We start from the raw sequence: 22,074 nt of genomic DNA on the forward strand, positions 1-22,074 counted from the left end.
GGGCTGGTGACAGTCCACACAGTCCTGCTGGGACCACGAAGCAGGGATACAACCACCAACAGTGCCAAGGGCACCCAGGCTTCAGGACAGAACAAGTTCAAAGAGACACCTGGAAAGTCACCCCAACAGATCTCTCACCAGCAAGGGCAGAGCCTTGGATTGGACAGTGCCCTAGTTGGGCACTAAAGTTTGGAGGAGAGATCTAGACCAGTCGTCCACAGTGGCCAATGTCACCAAAATTAAGTTGAAATGGGATTTGTCTATATGTTGGCATTCCACATGAAGTGTCTCTTCTAAGAAGTCTGCAGCTAGCACAGGTTTCAAATCTAGGATTTCGGTAACCCATCTGAGAAGCCAACTTGCTCTCTCCTCTCCCAGGGTCATACAAAGACCTGGGGAAAGGCAGCCCCACCTCCTACAGGATAAGGCCAAACAGCCTGGTGTTCAGGGCTCTCAGCTTCAACTGAGCCTCGAGTGCCCCCAATCCTGTGCCTTCTAGAGATGGCTGAGACCTCAAGGGGCGCCAGGTAAAGTCAGCCTCCGACTTCGAAGCGTAAAATATGTGGTCTGGCCTTGGCGCTTGGAGCCCACAATCACAGAAGGTGCTAGCCTGGGAAACAAGGACGAAAGAGCACATCTCCAGGTCACGGGGGGGGACTCCATGAAGCTCAGAGGAAGCCAGGCCCTCAGGAGGGTGTCCACTCGGATCCAAGGTCACAATGTGCAGAGCCATGTCAGGATGTAGCAAATTCTTCATGAGTCCGCCTCTGAGGGCCCGGCCCTAACACAGTCTGAACTGAAGTTTGCAAACTCTGAGGGCTTCCTTCCAGTCCTTTCCCTGAGTCCTCCCAATAGCCAGACACTCAGGAGACTGGTCTGCAGGCATAAGAGCAGCCAGGGTTGAAGACCTAGGTAGGTTTGTGAGGGCTGGGGAGAAGGGGGCACTGCTCCTTCCTCCCAGTGCCCCTCTGGCCTCCTTGCCAGGCCCCTTGCTCTAGTTAGGGGAGATAACACCTCCTGATACCTAAAAGGAAACCCAGACAGTCCTTCACATCAGATGGCAGTTTAACAACTTTCCGAATTCTTTCCCCCTTGCTAGCCCCTCGATCCTACCTCACAGCCCTTGTGAGGTAGGCAGGGGGCCCTCCTGTTTCTACCAATGACCACAGTCAGGCGGGAGAACTCAAGACTTAGGTCCTCTGCTTCGGCTGGCCTGCCCTGCACAGACATTGGGTCCAGGGGTCTGTGCTTCCCTTGTGGGACTGACTCTGGCACCAGACAGAGACGGATCTGTCTAAAGGATCTTGCTCAGCCTCCATGAACTCCCTCCACCCCCACCCAGTCTCCCAGCTGTCTCCAGGGCACGGGCTGCCCTTGGAGGTGAGAGAAGGGGTCAGAATTAAAGATTTGATGCTTGGGCAAGCCCTGGGCTGGCTTCTGCAGAACATGCAGCCTTGGCTGCCCCTGCCCCAGAGCTATCCAGGGTATCCACACCCCCAGAGCAGCCACCCCCCCCCCCATGGGATCATCTGATCCCCTTACAGTCACAATCACATATATAAGAGGCGGTGGACACATCCGTGACCTCGTCAGAGCACTCACAATGGAATCTGTGGGGCTGCATGTCCCCCCACACACACTCCTGGCACACCATGGGCACTCATTGGTGCCCTCCCACTCACAGCTGAGCATCTGCCAAGGCAAATCCCGGCAGGTCAGGTGGCAAAGCTCACACCTCACAGGCCCCTCTCTGCTTCCCTGAGTTGCTCCCCTGTTCCTCAGTCCACGATGGGACAGAGGAAGGAGCTGCCAGCTATGGGACACTCGGTTGTCTGGGCCCTGTAGTGGCCTCCTTGGGTCACCAGGTAGAAATCCTGCAGGATCTCTGGGGCCTGGCATGAGCAGCCAGGCTGGTCTAGATAAGTCTCTCTTCAGGTGGCACCTTGAGAACACTGTCCATCTCCAGCCGGGCCCCAGCCACCTCCTGTTGGCTTGGGCTATAGGTGCCTTCTGACTGGCGGCGTTTTCTGGCAGCCAGGATCCCTGAGAGGAGGCCCAGGAGGAGGAGGAGGAGGCAGGCACAGGCAGCAGGCACAGCTACCTCCAGCAGTGGGAATGGCAGTGGCAGAGGCAGGCCTTTCTGCAAGAAGACAGAGAAGGCACAAGAACTTGCTCAGAGAACACCTGGCAGGAGAACTGTTTTCCCAGGAAATGGTGAGAGACCCAACTCAGGGCTAGGCAAGCAGGGGCCAGCAAGCCACCTGTCAGAACGACCACAAGGGGGCGCTGCACAACTGAGGGGCTGTGGCTGGAAGGACAGAAAACACACTCATTGAACGCCCAGCACAAGGGCAGCATTGACCCTACAATGGTCTGATGAAGCAGGAGGGGGAGCAGGGACAGGTAGCTGATAGCTGATGGCAAGGTCAGAATCCACCAAGGCCTGCCAGTCCAAGGGGGCTCCTCTGACAGTTTGTCCCTGGGAGAAGCAGGCCAGGTTCTAGGGGCCAGCAAACCTCCTCCCCATCTCCAATCACAGATCCCCCCAGGATGTCCCTATTTAGATTCTACAGGCCTGGAATTCTGAAGTCCCAGGAATCACAGGATTCCAGAGCCTCAGAGTCTCACTCCTGCCTCTATACCTTGAGGCGTCTCAGCCCATTGTGACCTGGATCTCCAAAGCCAGCACCCAGCCCTGAAGAAGCTGCCCCAAAACTATAAAATTCATGCCAGTCCTGGGAGGACCTCTCAGACCTCCACCCAGGCAGGCCCTTAGGGGACAGCTGTAAAGCCATTTCCTCCCCACTGCCTAGGAGGAGGGTGAGTAGGTAGGGTCGCTAGAGGCTATAAAAGTTCAACTTGAAAGGGACCATTCCCATAAGCAAAGGGATCTGCAGTTTATGACCTGGGCTGCCAGAAGCCTGTGGAGATCAAGGCTGCACCTCAGACTGAGCTTCCCGAGCCCCCTCCCAGCAGCTCCCCGTGGTGGGCCCACTGCTCCTCCAGTGCCTGTTCTACCCCAGGGCTGGGATGCTGGGCGTCTTCTCAGTTGGGCCTCACTGGGGTCAGGGACATACACTTTTATAGTGGCCAAACCTCTCTGGTTCAGAATCCTGGGCTCCTCAAATCTTCCTGGATCAGAAACCCTCTAAGATTACAGGCTCTAAGATTCTGTGGGCCCTAAATTCTCATCCCAAATTGGACCTGGCAGACCCCAATGTTCCCACTGTCATTCCCCTAGGCACCGTGCCTGGCCAGGAGCTTCGTTGACAGATGGTGGGCCCCCAAGAATCTCCTAGATGAAACCACCTCCTGCGGGAAGCATGGAAGGGGCCTGAATCCCCTAGCCTGTTCCTCCTCAGCCATGACAAGGTTGGCCCAGAAACAACTCTACAAATGTCCTATACACTCTGCCCCCAACAGCATAGCACTGAAGTTCAGACAAGCCTGTCAGGGCACTCCTGCACCCTGGGCATCACTCACCACCACTTCGCAGAACTGGCCGGAGAACCTGGTGCTGCAGATGCATTCATACGTCCCATCCACTTTCCGGCAGGTGCCCCCATTCAAGCAAGGATTGGCTTCACAGGGTGGTGTGGGGCTCTGACACCTGGAGAGGGAGGACTGCTGAGCGTCCCTACCCCCAGGGCAGCCCCGTGTCCTCCAGCTGCTCTAGCACACTCCCCAACCATCAAAGTTGATCCATCACCTGTCCCCAAGCATTTTCTTGCTCAGCTGAACCCTGCTGATGTCTATGGTCACCCACTTGGACCTAGCACTCATGACCCAAAAGGACTCTGACTCTGTGAAAATGACACCGACCCCACCTTCTGGAGGCCCAAAATCTGCGATTCTGCTGTCCCCACCTGAGGGGGCGGCGGGGGGCTGAGCTCACAAAAGCCAGCACATCACTACTGCCCAGCAGGCCACGGCAGAAAGGATGGTCTGGGAAGCCCAGAAGGAAAGGACTCCGGTTACAGTGGTGGGATGCCTGGCACTGTGACACAGCCAGTGAGGGAGGAAGTGCTGAGTGATCATCCCCACTTCCCCTACCCGGGCTGCAGGGACTCAGGGGCCACCATACCCAGCTCTCCCTACTTGAGTCCACCTCCCAGTCTCCCGACCTCCGCACACACCTCTGGCCAACAAAGCCCTTCTGACAGCTGCAGTTGGTGCCTGGGGGGCCGCCCTCACAGGTGCCACCATCAAGGCAGGTGAGGTTGAAGCTGCATTCCTCCAGCAAGAGAGGCGTCCTGAGGAGAAAGTTTGAGGCTGCACCCTGGCCCTCTGGCCCTCTGGCCCTCTGCAACCGCCCAGCTAAGCATGGTGCTCTCATCTTTGGAATTCAGCCCTCCACGTGGGTCAGGGAAGTCGTGTGGGTCAGGGAAGCCATGTCTGAGTGGGAGGGAGGGGACCCAGGGCTGCCATTTTGCTGCTCAGGCCCCACCCACAACACCTACACAACCTGTGGGCAGGGCAGGAACATTTCCTGAGTCTCAGAGGCCTTTAAGAAGCCCGATGGGAAGGACTTGCAAGGGTGACAAAAGTCCTACCCCCAGGGCAGCCCCAGTCCTCCAGCTGCTCCCCAACCATCAAAGCTCATCCATCCCCTGTCCCCAAGCATTTTCTTGCTCAGCTGAACCCTGCAGATGTCCATGGTCCTGGCCCTCTGGCAGAATGCACCTCTCTCCGCTCCTGACCTGGGAGACCAGGAGGCATGAATGTCACTGCCCCCTGGAGGTCACAGACTCCCCATTGCGGGGGGGGGGGGGGGGGGGGGGGGGCATTATTTGAAATTCAAATTTAGCTGTTTGATCCTTCAGTGCAACCAACTGAACTATCACCCCATTTCACAGATAAGGGCGAGGAGGCTCAGATAAGGGAAGCGATGACCCGGGACTGGGCAAATCTGCTGCCTCTTTGGAGATTCTTCTGCCCCCTCCCATCGCTCCAGGGGTTCTGCCCTCACCCAACCCGACCCAGGTGAACCTTCGGTGCCCTCGGGGCACAGGTCTCCAGGCTTTCCGCACCTGCAGCGCGGGCCCGCGAAACCTGGTGGGCAGCGACACTCAAAGTGGCCGTTTGGGCGTGCGTGACAGCGTCCGCGGGCACAAGGCGCGGAGCGACAAGGGTCGGCTGGTGCCTCGCAGCGCGGACCCTCCCAGCCCGGGCCACAGGCACAGGCGAAGGCGTCAAAGAGATCGCGGCAGGCGCCGCCGTGCAGGCAGGGAGAGGACGCACACACCGGCGCGCCGAGGCAGCCAAGGCGCGGAGCAGGCGACCCTGGCCAGACCTTGAAGTGCTCTTGGGGACCTGGGGACACGCCGGGCCGCGGTCCTGCCAGAGGCAATGGGAGGCCGCCGATCGCCACCCGGCCCAAGCAGCCGGTGAAGTTCTCGGCCAACAGGACGCGCGCAGCGTCTGGGCCCTGCAGGAAGTCCAGGTGACCCGCCAGGCCGCGCAGCGCCACAGGTGTCGCGGCGCTGTCCAGCCACAACAGCCAGCGCGAGGCGGCGGCCGCCGGTTGTTCCATGGCCAGACGCACTCGGTGCCAAGCGCCATCGGCCACCCGCGGCCCCGGAGCAGGCAGCACTGCGCCTGACACACCGCGGCCGCTGCGCACGCTAGCAGCCAGCGAGCCGTTGCGCACCGCCAGCCAGAGGCCAGCCTGGGCGCCAGCTGAGGCACGCAGCAGCCCGGCCTCGGTGTCACGCGTACGGAAGGCAAGCACAAGCCCGCTGAGCCGGTGCCCCGACGACATGTTGTGCCCACTGAACGCAGCCGGGGGGCCCTCCTGGAACGTGGCCTCAGCCACACCTGCGGAGAGAGGAAAAGAGCTTGGGAAACGACTCAAGGGACCTTCTCCAGAGATGCCATCTCTCCCCCCAGCATGCAGGTGGTACTGCTGTTGCCCCATTTCAGGGCCATGGTGGGGGCTGGGCACACCTACCCACCTACCCACCTACCATCCGTCCAGGAAACTACAGTGGTCCCCTACCCTATCCAGTGCACTCCCTACCTCTGGGGTATCAGTTCTGGAACAATGCTGAGAAGACAAACCAAGATGCAACCCTGCCCTTGAGGTCACAGGCCCAATAATATTACCTGCCCTTCCCTCTCCCTGAAGCTCCTCTGTTTCATCAAGGAGGCTCCCTTTGGCAGACAGGCATCTTTTTTTTTTTTTTTTTTTTTTAGTTATACATGGGCACAATATCTTTATTTTGTTTATTTATTTTTATGTGTTGAGGATCAAACCCAGCGTCTCACACATTCGAGGCAAGTGCTCTACCACTGAGTCACAACCCCAGCCCAGCCAGGCATCTTTTTAAAGTACCTATTTAAAACCTCCAGTGACTCCCTACTGCCATTAGGACTTGCCATGCCTAGAATTCAAAGGGTCCGGAACTTCACCCCATTTCCTGTTGCACCCCTCTGTCCTTGCCTTTCAAAGGTTCTGGTAGACCTCAGGATCTTTCCTCTCCCTGAAATGTCCTTCCCTGAGACTCCTCAGAGTTTGCCCTGGAAAACCCAGCACCTGCTTGCCTCCTCCAGAGAGCCTGTCCCAGTGGAGGTGCTAGCCCACCACCATGGGCTGGGGTTGGCATTCCTGGTCCATGGTGCAGCATCCCCTCCCCCAAAAGATATAACCAGCGCAAGTACCCAACACTGCCCAGAGCACAGACTCACAGACAAAGCCATCCGGGACTTCCTCACAGGTGGCAGGCGGGAGGCAGGGCTGGCTGGGGCACCATAACTGCTGGGCACATGTGGGCCCCGTGAAATTGCCAGGGCAGGTGCAGTGAAAGTCATTCCAGGTGACAAGGCAAGTTCCACCATTGAAACAGGGATCAGGCTGTGGGAGAGTGGAGGGAGAGGCAGCTCAGGCCCGCAGTTGGCACCATCCCCATAACCATCATAGAAGCAGTTCTTCATTGAGCATCTACTAAGACACATGACCTCCTCACGGACACACAGAGAGAGCCAGGCACAGCAGCATGTGCACCTTCAGTCCCAGCCACTCAGGAGGCTGAGGCAGAAGGATCACTTGAGCCCAGGAGTTTGAGACTAGCCTGAGCAATATATTGAGACCCCATCTCAAAATAGGAAAGAAAAAAAAGTCACCATCATCCCCCATTTTACAGATGAGGCTCAGAAAGATGAAGCCACTTCCTGAGTCACCCAGCCCATTTAGAAGAAGTGGAGTTCATACCCAGACTATTCAATTCCAGAGCTGGTACTTTGTTCACAAACACAGAGGGTCCCTTTCCTCCAACTCAGGCAGCCTCTGTCTAGGTCAGGGTGACTGTCTCAAACAGGGACTGGGTAGGGGAGGCACAGGGACCACCAAAGAGTAGGAGTGGCAGGGTGGAGGGAGGTGAACACAAACCTTGCTCTGCCACTACAGCACTGGGATCACGGGCAGGTCACTTCCAGTCTACTTCCTCCTTAGCAAAAGGAGAAGCCAGCCCCCAGGGACACAGAACAGATCCAGAGTAAAGAACCCACACCCAGGCACTCACACTGCACATGTCCTCAGAGACGCAGCCCCGGGTGAGGTTCTGGGCCTGGCCGCCCAGCTCACTGAGCTGACTAGAGTTCTCCGGCCGCAGAGGAAAGAAGGAGAGGTGGAGGTCATTGAGTCGCAGGTCCTGGAGACAGCCTCGGAAGGGCCCGCCCCAGGGCTGGGTGTCAGCAGGGAGAGGCCTCCCCCCGACGTGCACCTGCTGGCCCACTTCCTGCAGTTGGTCAGGCCCAAAGCTGAGTGTCACCAGATGACGGAGCCCGTCGTCCCAGCGCCCAGGCAGCGGCACAGCAGGACTGCCCAGTGCCTCTGCCCAGACCTGGCCCTCCCTCAGGAAGACCGTCAGGCCGGCGGCTGAGGCGTTGGCAAACTGGAGCAGCAGGCCGGCAGGCTCCCGAGTGCGCAGCAGGAAGGACACGGTGAGGTTGGGGCCTGGCAGCTCAGGGAGCAGGAAGGAGGCCGTGCTCGGGGTGCCCCCCAGGCCAAAGGTGGCAGCAGGAATCTCTGCAGGGAGACAGTGCTGGCGTGAGGCCGGCAGGCCGGAGCCCGGTGTTAGGCGCTGCCTTTCCACCTGGGTCTTTCCTCACCGTCAGCACATGTGGGTCCGCTATGAGGCCGGGGACAGTCGCAACGGAAGTGAGTCCACAGATCCATGCAGGTGCCTCCATGGGCACAGGGCAGAGGCTGGCACTGCTCCTGGCGCTCACAGCCCAAGAAGACATTGTCACTGAGATGCTCAGGCAGCAGAAGGTGCCCGTCCACATACACATCTTGGAGGCAGCCAGCAAAGGCTGAGCTACCCAGCTGCGTAGAGCAGGGCCCAGGAGGCCGGGGAGCCACTGAAGCTGTGGGACCTGGGACCACAGGACCAGAGGCCACACAGAGATGGGAAGGGCAGCCCTCATGCCACAGTCGCAGCTCCAGGTTCCCCAGGCGCAGTGCCACCTCCACCTGGTGCCAGTGGCCATCGTTCAGGGTGAGGTCTGGCAGACTCAGGACAAGTGCATGGGTACCATGGCTCAGTGTGGCTTGAAGTGTGGCCGCCACCAGTGCCAGCCCCAAGCTGCCCTGGGTGTCAGTGCGAGTAGCCAGGGCCCCAGCAGGCAGTGTGGTACGAAACCTCAGTGCCAGACCCAGGGGGCCACCAGCTGGCACTGATGCCCACACGGGGCTTCCAGCTACCACAGAGAAGGTGGTATTCTGGCCACAGAAAGGCCCACGGGTACCAGGGGGGCAGTGGCAGACATAACTGTGGACCCCAGACTTGAAGGTAGGGATGCAGGTGGCAGCGGGTGGGCAGGTGTGGCCCAGGCAGCCAGTGAGCTGTACAGAACAGTCATGTCCACCCCAGGGCTCTGGGCACTGGCAGATGTAGCCTGCCACAGCATCGTCGCAGGTTCCACCATGGAGACAGGGCCCTGACAGGCATTCGTCCACATCTTCCTGACACGTCAGGCCTTCAGGAGAGACCAGGCCAAGACTCAGTAGTGCCCAGGGCCAGAACCACATTCTCAACCCAGAATGTGCGTGCCTCTTGTGGTGTGAATCTCCATCCCTACCAACCAAACCACTTCCCAAAGGATCTCTTCTCGTCCCTGCAGGCCTTTATAGGCCCAAATCCAAGATTCCCCTTCCCTTGCCATGTCTGGTGAGTTCCCCTGCCCTTGATCCCTTAAACATCCTCCATACCCTCTCCCCCCACCTCATGTCTCCTGCCTGGCCAGCTTCCTGGGACACAGTCCAGCAGCCTCCAGCTCGCCTGCCTCAGAAGCCCCTCTCCCATCTGCCCCAACCAGAGATCTACTCCCAAAATAGTACCCGGGAGCTCCCTCTGCTTCTTCAAGTTCAATTGCTCACCCTGGCATTCACACACCCGGAGTCCATGGGCTAGGCCCTACCAGGATCTCAAGCCTCAACTCTGCTCCCTAAAAGCCTTGAATTTCCAGTTCCTCCAAGCATTTCCCAGAAATTCCTGCCTCGGGAGCTTTGCTTATTCCATTCCCTCATCCTCCATTACTCTACTTTTCAAATTTCTACTAACCCTGCAAAACCCAACTCAGAGGGCCCAGGGCCTTTCCAACCCAAACAACTCTGTCACTCCCCACTCCCAGGGACAACTCCCCAGAACCCTGTAGGCAAAGTTTTCTGTTTATTCAGATACATCTCCTCCGGGGACTTGAATGTCTTTGGTGCCCGGTAAAGGACGTTACTTTTGTGGGCAGTGTGATAAAATGAAAGGGTGGAGTTTGATTTATGCATCTGGGGCACGCTGGGCCATCCCCAGGCTTGTCCCCTCAGTTCCTCTTTTCCAGTGTCCCCTGCTGGCTGTATGGGACCACATCATCCTCTTCTCCAGCCTCCCCACAGGTACACTGGCCCCAGCTTGAATCAGGTGGCCATATGCCAGCTTAGTCAGCTCCACAGAACAAACCCAGACAAGCCCTGCCCCAAACCCAGCTGGAGGAATCCACACCCAAAGCAGCCACCAGGATTCGGAGCCCAGCCCCAGTCAGCCTGAAACACAGCCACCTCCTGGGAACCACCAGCCACCTGCCCCAGCTTCCCCCTGGCCCTAGTCCTCCATACCTGCCAGGAGCCACAGACCCCCCAAGAAGGGGTGCAGAACCCACAGCCACATTGCAGTACCCCACAGATGGACTGAGAGTGGTGGCAGGTGCCGAGGCTCGGGAGCAGAGCTCCCCGCCTGGCTGCCTGCCTCCTCCTGAGTCTGCTCAGGAATGCCAGGCGCTGGCCTCCCCCACACACAGAGCTGCCGAAAGGGAGGATGGGCCAGGATGCCAGCCCCACAGCCAGGACCTCCTGCTAAACTCTGACCTCAGAGATCTGCCCTCCCAGTCCCTGGTCAGCTGAGCTCAACTGGGAAGGAGTTGGGTTCCCACGGACACTGGTGAACCTGGCAGTCCCGGGCCTCTCTAACCTCCGTTGCTTCCTCTGTGAGATGGAGACTCTAAACCCTCCCTCACTGGGTTGTGACAATGAGAAGCAGGATGCCCAGAAAATGCTTTCCAGAGTCCTGGCATGCAGTGGGTCACCCACTCCTAGAGAACTCAGGGGACCTCAGCCAATGGGAGCGGCAGATGGGCTTGCAGGGCTCTCAGAGCACTGGCCACTAGGAGGGGATGCTGAGCCCCAACATCTTTGGTGAGTGAGGGCAGGAGGAATGGTCATGATCACCACCTCCTTCCTCAGGTCAGGGGAGCCCCAGGAACCTTCCAGGAAGAGAAGGCAGTTTGCCCAGAAGGAATGCAGGAGGTGTGGGGGAGGCGCACACATTCCAGAGGGGGTGGGGACACTGGGAGTGTGTGCCGTTCCTCAGGTTCACGCGTGTCCATGTGTCTGCATCTGCATGGACCCAAGGCAGGGAGAGAGGTTTGTGCCTAACAGGCCCTGCTCCCAGAGGAAAAGCTTGCTCTGTTGGCCCCAACTCTCTGCACTCACCCACCTTTCCTCCTCTGTCCTCCTTGGAAACCTCTGGGCCTCAGCCCAGTCCTTTGCTGTTTCAGTCTCATCACTCTTCATGATGCCCCAGACAGCCTCAGTCCTGACCCCTGCCTATGGATCCACACCTACCCCTCTCCTGGCCCCCAGCCCCCGGACCACCAGCCCCGGCGCACTCCAGAGACTGGATGAGCAAGACTGAACTCACCTTCCTCCAGTCAGTTCCCCCAGGGCACCTCCAGTCAGTGTCCCTGGTCAGTGTCTCCCAGGGCACTGGCAGAAGCTCACTAGTGTCCTTGACACCTCCCATTCATGAGGACCTATAGCTGTCCCTTCTAAATACTTCTCAAGTGGACCAGCTCCCTCCCCTCCCACTTCCAAAGCCTGATGGGGCCCAGCCCCCCCTCAGCTGTCTGTCACCTGGGCAACTACACCCACCTTCTCCCTCATTTCCTGTCTGTCCCCATCAATCCATACATCAGACAAAAGGGACCTTCTCATCCAGGCCCGACAACTCTAACCCTGCCCGCCCCCAGTGCCCACCCCACCCCAGTACCTGCATAGCCATCCCCACAGTGGCACTGGAAGCCGTTGGGCAAGTCCTGGCAGTGGCCTCCGTTGAGGCATGGCCACGAGGCACACTCGTCCACGTCCACACTGCAGTCGTCCCCTGCAAGAGGCTCGGCTGAGGCCCCCTGCACCCTCAGAGCCAGACCAGATCTAAAAGGGTCCATTCTTTGGCAAGGGAGCCTGAGGTCCAGAGGGAGGGCTGTTTCGGGCAGGGTGGCACAAGACCACCTGGTGGCAGGGCCGTGGGCGGACTGGGGATCCCTCCCTGGACGTCTGGACACTGGCTGACTGCTCACCCTCAAAGCCTGGAGGGCAGCGGCACAGGAAGCCAGCAGCGTGGCGGAAGCTGAAAGCGCCCGGGAAGGCCGCCTGGGCGCCCCCGTAGAGGGCTGGGTCTGAGCGCTGCAAGCACAAGCCACCGTTGAGGCACGGCCCCGCAGCACACTCGTCCTCATCCACTTCGCACAGCTCTCCGGTGAAACCTGAGGGTGCACACGTGGGCATCAGATCACGCGAGGTCATCAGGCATCTCCCCTCCACTGCCACTAAGCCAGCCCATGACCAGACAGGGACAACAGCTCTGGATGCAGTCAACAGTGAGGGTCGCTTTGAGGGAGTGGAAATGACCATGGAGACCTGCAGCAGCACATCATTCCTACTATCTTGTATTACCAAGCATGTCGTTTGTGCCAGGTGCTCCACCGCCATTACACCTTCACCCTCCTCACTGCAAACCGAGGAGTGGGTGCTATTTTCAGCCCCATTTTGCAGATCAGTAAACTGAGGATCAGGCAGATTGCAGTCTCTCTCACACACAGGTCCAGAGGGCCCAGATGGCACTGCACGCGCCCTGTTGCCCCTTGCCCCCCGCCCACCTTCGCACCCACAGCCTACAGCCGCGCCTAGGGAGCACGAATGCACACACCTGGCCAGCAGAGGCAGCGGAAGCTTCCTAGGCCCTCGAGGCAAGACGCGTTGTTGGCGCAGGGGCCCGATGTACACTCCAGCACCTCCTCCTCGCAGCGCGCGCCCTCGTAGCCCGTGCCTGAGCAGTCACACAGGAACCTGGGGCGAACCGGCCTAAGTGAGCGACAGCTCTGCAGCCCCGCCGCCCCAGGCACCCAATGCCAATAGCTCACCCGCTGACCAGGTCATGGCACACGCCCCCATGCGCGCACGGCTGGCTCTGGCACTCATCGATGTCCAGCTGGCAGCTGGCGCCCGCATAGCCCGGCGCGCACACGCAGCGGTAGGAGCCCACGCCGTCCAGGCACGAGCCCCCATGCAGGCAGGGCGCAGAGGCGCACTCGTCCACCTCGGCCTCGCAAGTCACTCCTGGACAGGGGCCGGAGACACAGAGACCCGGAGCTGCTTACCCGAGGGGCAAAAGAGGCCAAGCCGGGGACCTGGGGCAGCTCCAGTTACAAGGAGCCACCTATGAGGCTCTAAAGGGAAGCGCATTTCGCTTATCGTCCACAGCGGGAGCTGCTGTGGGAAACCAGGCAGTGGGTAGAATCAGGGAACCTCCCCGCCCTCTGGAGCTCCCAGCAGGCTGGGCCGGGAGACCGCAACTCAGTCAATACGTTAGGACTGGCTTTCAATAAAGGTAAACTCAATGAGGGAACCTGATCCTGTGAAAGCAAGATCCGGGGTCTGGTCTGGGATGTGGGGAGGCAGGGAAGGCTTTGGGGAGTTGGAGGATTGAGGCACAGGACTATGGTGAGCAGTTGGACACCAGAAAGAGACTGCAGTTAGTCACCCTGTGCTTGGGTCAGGGGCCTGATACCCAGGGAGGGTGTGCCCCAGGAGCCATGGGGAGCTATGGGTCAGGAGCTATGGGGAGAGTGGAGCAGGTGAGGCAGGAGTGGGGGTGTTGGGACCTGGGCCAGGTAACAGGCTCTGGGCTCATCCTAGAAGCTGTAAGCAGATACATGACAGTCCTATCTACATTTTAGAAGGCTCTGGTGGCTTTGAGAAAAGTGTTAGGAAGGGACCCCACAGAGGAGGGATACTGGAAAAAAAAAAAAAAAAAAAGGCTGGAAAGGCTGAAGTAAGGTGAACAATTTCTGCACTGTTTTTGCTGTAAAACTGACTCCCTAGTCCCGGGAAACCGGCTCACCTGCACAAACCGGGACAGCTGGGTGCCCTCCACCAGGTGAGGGCGGAGATGGAGAAACATGGAGAACTTTATGGTTTGGATAGTCACCCTAGGGTTCAGGGGTCACTGCAGACTCCAGTAGGAGCTGTCCCCTAAGTGAGCTTGCTCATGGGGGCCAGGGACCCAGCTGAGTCCTGCTGGAGCCCTCCCCTTTCCCAGCTCAGTGAGCACAAAATGCACCTTCTCCTTCCCATGACCCTCCAGCCCTACTCCCACCCCCGTGCCAGGGGGAGCCAGGCCCAGGCTGCCTGGAATCCCAACCTCCCCCACCCAGCTCAGAACCAGAAGAAGAAAAATGAGTCACTACAGACACTGCCCCCTCACATTCACCACTCACCCAGAAAGTTACCCAGAGCACCGCACATCTGGATCACAGGCACCTGCTGGCACCCACACACGTACACTTTCACATGAAAGTATTCAGAGAGCCCAGACACCCGCAGATAATGGAAGATGCACAGAATTCTTTTATGGACACAAACAGAACTTCAAAGAGGAGACACACAGACAAATGTGACTCACACTCACATCTACACAGCGAATACGTGCAGACGCTGAGACATCCAAACGGCGAGAAAGATTCAGGGAGCCAGTGTCCCAAAGCCATCTTCACCAGCGGGCCACTCTTCACTAGATGCTCCTTCCCCTGGAACTCAGACCCCCCAGTCTGTCTCCCTTGCTCTGAGGTGACTTCAAAACTACCCCCTGCCCTTAAAGCCTGAACTCAGGGTTGACCTAGTTCATGTGTCTACACAGTGGCCTACAGAAGGCCCAGGACTGGCCTCACTGGAAGACCTCCTTCCCAACTTCAGGCCACTCCAAGAAGCAAGATGCTCTCACCTGGGAGCTGGGAAGGGCCTGCCCCCCCCCCCTCCAACACCGCCATTCTGGAGGAAGGAACTATGTGTTCCCAATGTCAGCCAGTGTTCTGAGCACTTGTGTGTACATTACCCACTCAAGGCAGCAGGGACCCCTGGGCCACATCTGCATCACAACTGGAACAAGACCAGGTGTGGGTCTCTATGCTAGGTCTTTGTAAGGGGTCCACATTCCATCCTAAACTGTGCAGGATGTTCTCACTCTAGGACCCTCAAGTGGTGTCTACAGGACAATTTGATACAGGTCTGGAGTGAGAAAATGCTGGCACTACTGGCCAGGGTGTCCTGTTAAAGCCAAACCAGGCAGATCTGCCTGTCTGCTCAGAGTTGCCAGAGATGCCTGAGGGGTCTCCACCCCCTGAGCCAAACTCAGCTCTGGAGAAGGGACAAAAATGTTTGTCCAATGCCCCATACAGGCCAGGCGCTGTGCCAGACCTCAAACACACAGACTCTCACCCCCAGCTGCCAGGTTGGCCTGAGAAGTGTCAGTTCTGTGGTAAGTCCAGGAGTGGACAGCCGGCACTGCCGGTGCCTGGGGTAGCTGTAGACTCAAGTCAGAATTGAATCTGTGATGCTTTCCCTGCAAGCCACAGATGGGAGGGGGGACGGGGGCAGACCTCCCCGCAGGGCAGCATACACCATTACCTGCATAGCCAAGGGGGCACTGGCACTCATAGCGATCTGCCAGGTTGTGGCAGGTGGCCCCATGGTGGCAGGGCCGGGATGCACACTCATCAATATCCAGCTCACAGTGCGGGCCCTGGAAACCGGGCACGCAGTAGCAGCGGAAGCCATTAGGATCTGGACCCTGGGGCACACACAGAGCACCATGGTGGCATGGCTGAGTGGCGCAGCCTTGAGACTTCATGGGCCCACAGGTATAGCCACCACTCTCTGTGGCCTGGCACTGGGTCCCTGGAGCACACGGGTCTGAGGCACAGTCACCCCGGGTCTCTGAAGGCACCGTCCCTGCGGAAAGAGGAGATTGACTGGGCGAGGGCTGTGCAGACGCTCCCCTCCTCTACTCAGCCCAACCCAGACCCAGGAAGCAACACGGGTGTCCACACTCCAGAGCAGGCACGGAGGCCAGCACACCCAGAGGGAGCAGGATCCCAAGCTGCAGTCGCTCTACTCGGGAACTGGGAATGGCTTTAGGAGTGCCTGCAGAGCAGAGAAACAGGACCAGGGTGTCTGGCTCCGGCAGGATTAAGCAGCAGACACTAACCCTGTGAGCTGCCCACCCGCCGTCTCACCCGTCCCTGCAGCGCCCCTAGGCAGGAACTTGGTGCCCATTTTATAAGTGAGACTCCAGAAAGGAAGCAAAGGCTGGCCGAGGTCAAGCAGCGAGTTAGCTTCAATGTGGGGGTCCCCTCTGGGCTTCCTCTCTGCAGGCTGCTCCCTACAGGAGCCCAGGAGGGGGAGGGAAGCAGCCCAGGAGAGGCAGCGCCCCGCCCCCTCCGGCCTGCTGGGGGCTGGTAACTCCGTCGGCGGCGGAAACCTGAGCTCTGAGACCTCAAGCTCGGAAGGGAGCAACGTGGCCACTTCAAAGCAGGAGAGTGGGCTCCCCCCGCACACCCCTCCCGCTGTCCGCCTGGGGAGCTCTGGAGGAGCCCTGGCCCTCTTTTCATCCCCCACTGGCAAGCCCACCACAGCTTGTCCAGTGAACACCTGCGCCCACCACAGCGGGGTGCACTTGGAGCCCCTCTGTTGAGGGTGGCATCCAGTTTGGAAGCCAAGCCCAGGAGAATCCAGCCCCCTCCATTCCCTCCTTCCTCCCCACTCGAAAGCCTGTCGCTAACAGGTTCAAATCCCAATTGAGAAAACTACTAGCTGTGGGACTTTGGACAAGTCATTTCTCCTACTGAGCCTCCGTTTCCCAGTGTGAAAAGAAACAGGATAGTACGTCCCCGGGGACGTGGGAGGTCGGAGGATTCAGAACCTCAGGTCCAGAGCCTGCTCCACCGCAGGGACTCAGCAAGTAGGGGGAAGGGCTTCTAGCAGGAGGCACCCTCCCCCGCCCAGGTTGTCATCCAGACACTGGCCAGGCCCCACGGCCCATCAGGCCCTGCACCCTCCCCTCCCCCACTCCAGCCAAGACCCCCAGATAAGGCTGGCAGCCTCTGGGGCGTCATCCACATTCCAGCAGGCCGGGTTGTTCACTGCCAGACCCCCACGCTCTGCAGCAGGCCCAAGCAGGATGGGGACAGTGCAATGGAGAAACACACAGAGGCATTGGGAGACAACTGGCTGTCCAGTCCCACCCTCCAGAGCCCAGAACACCTGGTGCAACTCAACACTGGGGAGCCCTAGCAGCCCCCAGGGCCAGATACGTGGCAGGGTAGATCTAAAACACTTTCAGGGGAAAGGGGCCTTCTACCCACACTCTCCCCTTCCAGCTCAGGGCAGGGGCATCATTCCCAGCCCCTTCTCCCAGGCCTGGTCACAGGGGCTCCTGGGCATCTCTGAGAGACTTGTGAGTAGTTGGTCATTTTCCTGTTCCTTTTCCTTTTCCTGCTTCTGTGACCAAGCAGTTGATAGGTTCCCCAAGGCTGGATGCCTGGGGAGGGGTGATCACCTGGGGCTGGGAAGATGGTCCTGTGGGGGTGGGAGTGGACCCTGCTCCCTCAGGAAAATGCACAGGTTTTGCGCATCAGACAGGCCCAGGTGGTATCCAGAGTGCCCCTAAGTGGCACCCCCAAGGTGACATGTGAAGCCCAGGCACCTGGGGAACCCTCTGCAAGGGGCTATGGTCTTGATGTCCAGAGCCTGTCAGCCTGGTACAGTTCTGGAGCAGGACAGGGATCATAATTCCATTGTGAAGGACCTGGCTGCTGGATCCTGTGCCACCAGGCCCCCATTTTAATTCAAACAGGACAACACCCTCATTTTGTGGCCCAGGGACTCCCCACCCTGGTCTGCAGGAGCTTGCCTCCAGGGCCAAGCGCTGCCTGTTAGAACAGTGGGGACCGGGTGGGTGTTTCTGACAGTCTGCCCTCCCCTAGGGTCCTCCCAGGGTCAGGGACAGAGGGCTGTTACTATAAATGAGAAAGCCCTGGAGGCAGAGTCCAGCCCCGAGGGAGGAAGGGGGTTCAGTCAGAACCAGCGCCTCCACTCCAGGTGGTTCAGAACCACCCAGGACCTGTATCAAGAATGCAGATTCTTGGGGCTCACTCTAGACCTAGAAATTTGGAACCAACCGGCCCACAGCCCAGAATCTGCATTGGATTCCAATCCCTGGAGATCCCTTTGCGCATTGAGGAATGCCAACTCCTGTGCTCAGGGGTCTCCAGCTTCCTGGAGTTAGCCCAGGAGGCCAGGCTAGCCCAGGGCAAAGGGAAGACCAGGCTAGGCCAGGGCAGAGAGGTTGGGAGGGCAGCTTGGCAGGGGAGAGGCTGTCCCCAGGGTCAGACTGGAGGGGCGGGGCCTGTTGCCACAGCAACTAGGGGCCTGTGCTTATCTTTACAAATCCCTGCTGACCTCTGGGCTGCCTGGGCTGACCTGGCAGGGGAGGGATTAACGGCCACTGCCCCGCCCCTTGAACCTGCCACCTCCCTTGGGAAGGGCAAGGCAGACAATTCATTTACAGAGTGTTTACTATGCGCTCCAGGCTGTGTATCTATTATTATTACAATGTTACACCAGAGGGGGGGGGGTACCTGTTAAGGAATCTGCTTTCCTTAACTCAAAACAGGTTGATTAAAAAAAAAAAAAAAAGGTTGATAAACTTGCCCAGGATCATTGTTCCTCCAAAAACTAAGATGTCTTCAGATTTCCGAGAGTCCACATCTGCCAATACATATGAAATTGCCACAAACGTATTGTCCTCTTAGTACATTCCCACAGTCTCACCCTAGTGTGGAGAGTCTCTAAAGGTGTTTTTTTTTTTTAATATTTTTTTAAGGTGGACACAATATCTTTATTTATTTTTATGTGGTGCTGAGGATTGAACCCAGTGCCTCGCGCATGCCAGGCCAGTGTGCTACCACTTGAACCATATCGCCAGCCCTAAAAGTTTTTCTTAAGAACAGTGGCCCTTGGGCTGGGGATACAGCTCAGTTGGTAGAGTGCTTGCCTCGTATGCACAAGGCCCTGGGTTCAATCCCCAGCACCACAAGGGTTCAATCCCCAGCACCACAAACAAAAAAAGAATAGTGGTCCCAGGAACAGGGTGTAGCTCAGGAACAGGACTTGCTTAGCATGCAAGAGGCCCTGTGCTTGATTCCCAATACAAAAGAGAGAGAGAAGGACAAAAAGGAAAGAAGAGCCTCTTGGGAAGAGCCGTATGGCTACTTGGTAGCAGGACTCACCCAGCCTAGTAACTCCCATTTATTTACCCTCACCTGTTACAGATTGAGTTATAACCGCCACCGTGAGATATGCCTTACTAAAGGATGGATTTGGGGGCGCTTCCTTCCCTGAGAAGGCAAGAATATTTCTAAGTAGTGACCCAATAGCAGGGATGGGAGTTCTAGCACAGATTGGATAAAACTGTTCCCCTACTATTGCTGGGCCTGGCTATGGCCAGACTCGTCCTTATCAGAAAGGGGAAAAATACTCTAAAAAGACAGCAAAGTGTGGAATACGCTTTATCAAAAATGTTCACCTCCCAGGGTAAAAGCCATCATTCAATAACTAATTGCAACATGGGCGTGGACGATGGAGCATTGCTCTGGGCCTGGCCTTGCACGTCCCCATGTTTCCAAAATGAGTCTCGAAGCACAGAGCGGAAGGTACCTCCTGGAGCAAGGGGAGGACATGCCACCTGTACAGTCCACTTTGAACTACTGACCATAAACTATTATGGGTTTCTGTCTGAATCTTGGGTTCCCTGCCAAACCCAAGTTGGAAAACCACTGCATTGTCCCACTGAAGTTTTGTGATGGCCCTGGGAGTGTGGTTATCCCCATCTTACAAGGGCAGAGAGAGGATGTGACTGTAAGGAGGCTTTATGTGAGCCCGCTGTGAAATCTTGGCCCTGCCACACACTAGCTGTGTGATTCTGGGCAAGTTACTGATCCTCTCTGGGCCTATTTACCTCCTCTGTGAATGGGGTCTCAGAGCTGATCTCACAGTCTGTTGGGGAGACTGGATTTGATTGTGTTGCCACGAGGCACCTGATGACTGACAAACCCTAGATTGTGGCAGACCCAACTCTCCGAGGACCTGAGGCTGGGTTGACTGTGTGTGGCTTCCCCTCCCACAATCCCTGCCTCTGTCCCTCAGGCCCCCACCTCCTCTCGTTGGAGGAGGGGCTGAAGGGTAGGGGCCAAACCCTTTGTGATGGGTCCCCGAGTGCTGGGGGGAGGGGGAGATGTGAGAGCCCTGTGCCCCATTGTACTCCAAGATGCTTGGTCCTCTCCATAGCAACCAGCGGGCCTCTGTGGCAGAGTGGCCCAGGATGAAGGGGCCCAGCTTAGGGCCTGGCAGGGATGGGCAGCAGAGCCCAGGGCCAGGGCCTTCAGAAACCTCCACCTCGTCTGGGATACAAATCAGCTTCCAAGTGACACAGTTCCCAGTGCCCGCCTCAGGTAGTCAGGTCTTGGGTACTGGCATCCAGAGATGGTCGTGCAGTGCCCCCACCCCAGGTTTCAGGGATCCCCAGGGCTGGGGCAGCTGACAGATGTTGCAAGGGGAGGCTGCCCCAGAAGCCCCCGTAGGGCTGTGGGGTGAGTGTGTACCTCAGGGACCTTGTCTTCTATGTCCCATCCGGTCCACCTGCCCACCTTGGGTATGTGGGTGCACATTTGAGTGTAAATGCACACAATATCAACATGCATGCATTGGTGTGTGTGTGCATGGCAGTGTGCTGTGCACGACCTGCTCATGTGGCATGTGTGCCCTGTGCACACCCCAAAAGTGTGCACACGTGCCTAGGTACCTAGGCATCTCCTCTAGGAGCCCCAGGGAACCCAGCTCACAAGTCTCTGTCCCTCCCTGATCCTTCCTTCCCCCAAAAAGGGGGTCCTCATTCTCCCTGGCAGCCCCCAGGAGGGCATCAGGAACAGGGGTTCCCCTGACTGCAGAGGAGCCCAGACAGGCCCTCCTTGGCTCCCTCTCCCAGCCAGTGGTGACAGGGCTAGGGACTTCCCAGGCCTGCCCCCGTAGCTATAGCGACTAAGACAAAGCCTCCCCTAGACCCCCCAGTAGGAATTCCAGGCTCTGTGCGGGAATCCACTTGAACAAAAGCAGAAACCCCTTGGCGAACAGGGGTCCGGCTTCAGAGAGCCCTTCCAACTTGGTCTGGGAATGCCAGAGAGGACACAACAGGGGACAAAAATGTTCCCAAATCTCCAGCCACCAGCCAAGGACCCAGAGCAGCCCGCTCCCCCTTAAAGTGCAGGCAGGAATCCACACAAACAGGGGGAGCGCAGGGCAGGCAGGGAGCCTGCTCCCTGGGGTCTCCTTCCCTCTCCAGCCGATTCACCAGGCTGGGGTCTGCTGCTTCCCACCAGGACCCACATGTCCCTTGCAAAGACCCACTGGACAACTTATACCCCAGTGCAGCCGGCCCTCAGTTCCCCACACCCACTCACCTGGACACAGCTCATGGGACACCTGTAGCAACTCACAACTTTCACCCCCAACTGCACCCGGCCCAGCACAGTGACTCGGAGCAGACTCTGGGGTAGGCCGTCTCCCAGCAAGTCCCCAGCCCTGCTCCACAGACCCACCTCAGCACCCTTCCCAACGGCCACAAGGCTCCAGGATTCAGTTTCCCCAGACGCACTCACACCCAACCCAACCCAGGTCCCCAGCCCACTCCTGAAAGCCCCCTCCACACGAATCAGCCCCAGGTCCCTGCAACTCCGGCCTGGCACCACGCGGAGCAGCGGCCCCCCGCCCGGCCGCAGGCCCGGGGTCCGTCTGGGGGAACAGACCCCCGCCCCCCGGGCCCGGCCCCACTCACCAGCCAGGAGGGCGAGCGCGGGGTCCCAGGGCGGCAGCAGCAGCAGCAGCAGCAGCGGGGCCAGGGGCCTGCAGTCCCGGGTCCCAGGCCTGGTCAGCGCCATGGCAGCGCCGCTCTGCCCGCCGCTGTGGGAGCCGGAGGCCGGCAGCTCGGCACCCCCCTGGTCCCTGGAGCAGCACTAATGCGGTGGACAGAGGCCCGGCCCCGCCCCGCCCCGCCCCGCCCGGCCCGGGGGAGGGTCTGGCCGCTCCTTCCAGGCCAGCCCCAGCCGCCGGGAGCAGAGCGGTCCGGGCCCAGGCCCTGACCTTGTCTCCAGGCACCACTCTCCCGCGGGGCCCTCTTCTCTCCAGGTGGTGCCAACCCCTCCCAAGGCCTCCGCGGGACAGCGGCCCCAGCCCTCCCACTTGGCTTGACCCCCCACCGGGCCAAGGCGCCTCTCCTACTTTCAGTCACCGGCCAGCTCCAGGCCGGCCATCCCCTCAATGTCTCTAGATCCCCTTTCCACTCCCTCTGTCCCAACCTGCCACCCAGCCCCTCTCCCTGTGGCCCTGTGGGATCAAATCTAGGCACAGAGCCCTGC

General features: G+C 58.7%; 1 protein-coding gene across 2 annotated transcripts; it reads right to left on the reverse strand.

The window, feature by feature from the left end:
- Positions 1-1,549: 1,549 nt before the first annotated feature.
- Positions 1,550-21,627, reverse strand: Crb2 (crumbs cell polarity complex component 2). Of its 2 annotated transcripts, XM_076843115.2 has the most exons (13): positions 21,495-21,627; positions 15,233-15,556; positions 12,691-12,886; positions 12,477-12,616; positions 11,848-12,033; positions 11,538-11,651; positions 8,110-8,979; positions 7,521-8,026; positions 6,688-6,853; positions 5,031-5,817; positions 4,137-4,253; positions 3,484-3,610; positions 1,550-2,140 (listed from the first exon to the last, which is right to left on the reverse strand). In XM_076843115.2, the coding sequence occupies exons 1-13, from the start codon at positions 21,595-21,597 to the stop codon at positions 1,916-1,918; spliced, it is 3,861 nt and encodes a 1,286-aa protein (XP_076699230.2). In that variant the 5' UTR covers positions 21,598-21,627; the 3' UTR covers positions 1,550-1,915. The 2 variants fall into 2 exon arrangements, with proteins under 2 accessions (XP_076699230.2, XP_076699231.2); XM_076843116.2 differs by lacking the exons at positions 15,233-15,556; positions 21,495-21,627 and having other exon boundaries at positions 12,699-12,732.
- Between the last annotated feature and the right edge of the window lie 447 nt (positions 21,628-22,074).

This window comes from Callospermophilus lateralis, chromosome 2 (genome assembly GCF_048772815.1).
Source record: "Callospermophilus lateralis isolate mCalLat2 chromosome 2, mCalLat2.hap1, whole genome shotgun sequence".
NCBI lineage: Eukaryota > Metazoa > Chordata > Mammalia > Rodentia > Sciuridae > Callospermophilus > Callospermophilus lateralis.